Below are 3,807 nucleotides of genomic sequence, written 5' to 3' on the forward strand. Positions count from 1 at the left end.
GGTGTTTACTACAGTGCGCCGGCTCCATCCTTTGGTACACTTGTGGAAGGGAGTTCTTCTCATGGTGATTGCTCACCAAACTCGGACGTTCCGCTGAACTCTCCGGTCACGTATCCACCTCAGTACTGCTACTATCCAGAAGTCTATGCAGGGCAAAATGCTCATGGGATGGTACAGTCTTGGCAAGGTATGCCCGTTGGTCAGCATATCTACCCGGCCACCCAATATCAACAACCACCCCAACAGTTTAATACTTCTGCTCTTGCGGGCAGTGTTAACTGCCATTCTTCTCAATGTAATGGCGTATATACTATGCCCACCCGAACGCACCAGGAGGACTACTCTGCGGCACACGTGGCTCTGTCATCGTGGGTCCCTCACTGCTCGAAAGAGCAGTCCTTCCCGCCTCATCCTCATCGTGGGGTCTATCAAGGCCGCTGGGAGGTGGAGCCATCACTATGTCAACCTTATGGTTACCCCACTAGCAGTGCTGCGCCCTACTATGAAGGTTACTATCACCAGAGCAATGGTCATATGATGCAGTATTATCATACACGTATGCCAGCGGGCACTGGTCAAGGGGGTATGGTCCATCAAGTTGACCAGCCTCCTAGTGCCGTATCTGGTCGCTCCCATGTGTAATGGTCTACGTATAATTGATGGTCAACACTTTTGAATCTAGGGTTTGTAGTTGTCTTAGGCTGTACTGCCTGAAATCTTCTCACTGTTCGTTGCTTCATTTTCATATGGTACTACTACTATCACATCCACATCACAATTCGAACCGCGTCTGTTGCTGATCTTCTCTAAGTTGCGTATTGGATTGAGTCTCCGTGGAAGTACTGTCCTCAGTACTGAAGTCGCTATTGCCCCTCATCATTTTACTGTACTTCCATTGCTGCTCTACTCGCATCTATCTCGATGTAATATTAAATATTTTTTGGTATTTCATGATTTTCCCATTGACTCAACCCTAGAAGCCGTACAGGCACGAATGTTGTTAGTGAAAGCCCCCGTAAAAATAATTGGTCGGCCCCTCGTTGGCATTGACGGCATCATTTGCTGTGTGTCATCGTGTATGCTGAATAAAGCCTTTTTATGCTTGCCGAGTTGCCTAATTTTAGCGTCGTTGATCACGGTCGGCCGAGTAATGTAGGATAAACTGTTCTTGGCGCGCCGCCCATCGGGGTGCTCTGATCATTATAGATGTTGGTATGCGTTTGCCATTGCAATACTCGCTTCAGAGGTAGACTCTCATCAAGCATTGCGTCTCGGCAGTGGCATAGTGATAACCGCTGCCGCTCAGTAAGTTTCCCTAGGCCTCCATCTTGGAGGTTTCAGATTTCGGGTGTCCGCGGTTTTGGTGATTATGTTGTGTTCGGACGCTTTTAACATCCCCTGTTGTAGATGTCATTACCTCAATTAGTTTTTTTTCTCTTTTGTATGCCCACTCGATTAATTATCCCTTCGCATCTACCACGAGCGCGCGACTCCGAGGACTATAATCAAGGTTGGTGCCGAATGTCGTCGAAGGCCGTGGCATCCGCTTATACCGTGATTAGGACTGCAGTCACAAGATTGGGATGTATCAGACTCGAATGAGATCGAGTTCCCAGGACCTGGCACGAGAGCACCGCCTGTATCGCCGACTCATGGAGGAGCGGAAGAATTGCTTCCATCCGGCCAAGTATCGTCATGATGGACGACCTTCATTGACCTTTTGCGTTGTATCGTCAGGTTGCGGACCCCATAATACCGAAACGGTCGTCGAGTATCGCGTCTTACTGGGTAAGTCTGACGATATTTAGTGCTGGAGAGGTCTTGGATGATCTCGTGTTGCGTCGAGTTGTACTATTTTCATATGGTTCAGTCGCTCTTCTCCTCTTACGTACGAAGGGTTATTTCAGCGGCTTGTCCGCTGTCTTGTCGCCCGGGCGGTGGGATAGAGCTTACAAGAGCTTCAGCTGGCGGCCGGCCAGCGCATGTATGCGTTGTTGAAGTCGCAATGGATGTTGATGTTATCTTAACTGGTAGTACCGGATTAGATGGTCCGCGTCGCTCCACTGAGGGTTTCTCGGCTGATTATTCCTAACTTTTCGGGAGAATGTTTTAGCTGAAACTGAAGAGCAGCATGAATCTCGTTCAGTTCGATCTTGGTGGCCGAACGATCTTTCAATCGAAGAAGTACGAGAGCACGGGCTGAACCAAGCACATGCCTCTGCGAGACAGTGGTGGAGAGAGAATAATCGTGAATTTGCTGGCCAGGGATTGAACCTGCAGGATACTTCTTATTTCAGGGTATGTGAGCACGCTGCTCGACCGTCATTGCCTCGAGTGTCAGCCTCGATTGATTTCCAGGTACCCGCTGATTCAGATGTAGTGAAGCGAGATTTGCTGCCGTTGGTGGTGTATTTTAATGAGGGTGGCGAGAGTGATGAATCTGATGATGTCTGGTCGACGCCGTCCTCACGCGCTCCAGACTCAGAATGTGCCATATGCCTCGATTCGGGCAGTGATTGTCATCTACGAGCATGTCATCATGGATTCCACCATGAATGCTTGACGAAATGGTTCTGCAAATCTCGGAAGTGAGTCTTATTTATGGCGAGCTACTGAGAGTTTTCCCTTTTGACAGGTTGTGTTGTCCGTTGTGTCGTTCCTCATTGGATTCCCTGATCCCTGAGAACGTTCGTTCCAAAGTCGCTGACACGGTGGAAGAAGAGGTGGTTTTACTGAAATTAGGAGAGCATATATATGTACATGGATCGTTCGTATTGTCAGGTTATTGAACCCGAAGTTATCACTTTACGCGTTGAAGAGGGCGTGATTGACTCAGCAGATTCAGCGGATTTAAGCCCCGTGAATGGTTTCTTATAAGACTGGTGCGACTCCATGAACCATTACATTAGACCGTCGGAAACTCATTTTATATTATATCTGGGCGCACATGCCTTTCCCAAAGGAACTTAGTCGTCTGGAGTCGTAACTATGTCATTCTTTTTGATGTTAGCATAAGACCTATACAGGCCGCATTGGCTCATTACATTTTGAGTTGAGTCGTAATAAATATTCGCTAATGGTCCTTGGGACGCCGTAGTCTGCCATGGTGACCCTCATGTAGCTGAGAGGGAAGGGTGATGACGTCAGCTAATTCATCTCGGTAGCTTGAAAGTTCTGTTTCTCCTTCCAGTGATGTCTTCTTCCCATCGTGGCACGACAGCGCGGCAGAGTGCGTTGATTGATGAGTTCGCCGAAATTAGTGGCACTAACGAGGAGGTAGTAAGAATCGGGTGATATTTCCTGTCCGTTTCGCAGAGGGCTGGTCTCAGGTCGCAGCATCATATTTACAGCGTTCCCATTGGTCTCTGGAGTGTGCTTTGGATATGTTCTATCGAGATGGGGCACCGGGGGCAGGATCCTGTAAAAGCTCGGTGAACATCGGCACTGGTATGTTGAAGTCTAATAGGGTCAGTCGGTATGCTAGGATATTTGCATTCAGAAGCTGATCCTTCTGGACGTTATCGGTCCCATCGTTCTCTGAATAATAAGATCAAAGTAGGTGGCACTTTCATCCGGGTATGGTAGTGCTAAGAAAGAAATTCGTTCATTAATATAGTATGATTTGCGAGCTGCTCATCCTATTAAGGGTTAGCCACCGAATTGTATGATACGACTTCGAAGTTCTCTGCTCAATCCTTGGTGATGCCTGAATCACCGGGTATTATTGTGGAGAATAGAGAGCCTTTCGGCTAATTAATTTCCGGATCTACCGCTCATTCTTACCTGAGTCGAGTATTCCTCACTCTT

At 48.0% G+C, this 3,807-nt stretch overlaps 2 protein-coding genes across 2 annotated transcripts in view; both read left to right on the plus strand.

Annotated features, from left to right (window-relative positions):
* The first annotated feature begins 1,434 nt into the window (after positions 1-1,434).
* Pmar_PMAR027932 (hypothetical protein) lies at positions 1,435-2,992 on the plus strand. The gene is made up of 8 exons (XM_002773430.1): positions 1,435-1,510; positions 1,563-1,687; positions 1,738-1,788; positions 1,871-2,030; positions 2,147-2,298; positions 2,359-2,588; positions 2,636-2,723; positions 2,782-2,992. Exons 1-8 carry the CDS (start codon positions 1,444-1,446, stop codon positions 2,875-2,877), a joined length of 969 nt encoding a protein of 322 aa, XP_002773476.1. The 5' UTR covers positions 1,435-1,443; the 3' UTR covers positions 2,878-2,992.
* Positions 2,993-3,176: 184 nt separating this feature from the next.
* The window catches only part of Pmar_PMAR027933 (Defective in cullin neddylation protein, putative), a 2,964-nt gene continuing 2,333 nt past the window's right edge, over positions 3,177-3,807 (plus strand). The window contains exons 1-3 of the mRNA XM_002773431.1: positions 3,177-3,276; positions 3,330-3,447; positions 3,500-3,555. Coding sequence (XP_002773477.1) covers positions 3,193-3,276; positions 3,330-3,447; positions 3,500-3,555 — 258 coding nt within the window. The 5' untranslated portion in view covers positions 3,177-3,192. The remainder of the gene's footprint in view (positions 3,277-3,329; positions 3,448-3,499; positions 3,556-3,807) is intronic.

Source organism: Perkinsus marinus (assembly GCF_000006405.1).
Source record: "Perkinsus marinus ATCC 50983 genomic scaffold scf_1104296958914, whole genome shotgun sequence".
In the NCBI taxonomy this organism is placed as follows: Eukaryota; Perkinsozoa; order Perkinsida; family Perkinsidae; genus Perkinsus; species Perkinsus marinus.

What these genes read in the sequence shown, in the direction of transcription:
- Pmar_PMAR027932 (XM_002773430.1), top strand. Translation starts at nt 1,444, where the DNA reads ATGCCCACTCGATTAATTATCCCTTCGCATCTACCACGAGCGCGCGAC. An exon ending in AGGATACTTCTTATTTCAGG is followed by an intron (nt 2,299 to 2,358) that starts GTATGTGAGCAC and finishes ATTGATTTCCAG; the next exon opens with GTACCCGCTGATTCAGATGT. An exon ending in CTGACACGGTGGAAGAAGAG is followed by an intron (nt 2,724 to 2,781) that starts GTGGTTTTACTG and finishes TCGTATTGTCAG; the next exon opens with GTTATTGAACCCGAAGTTAT.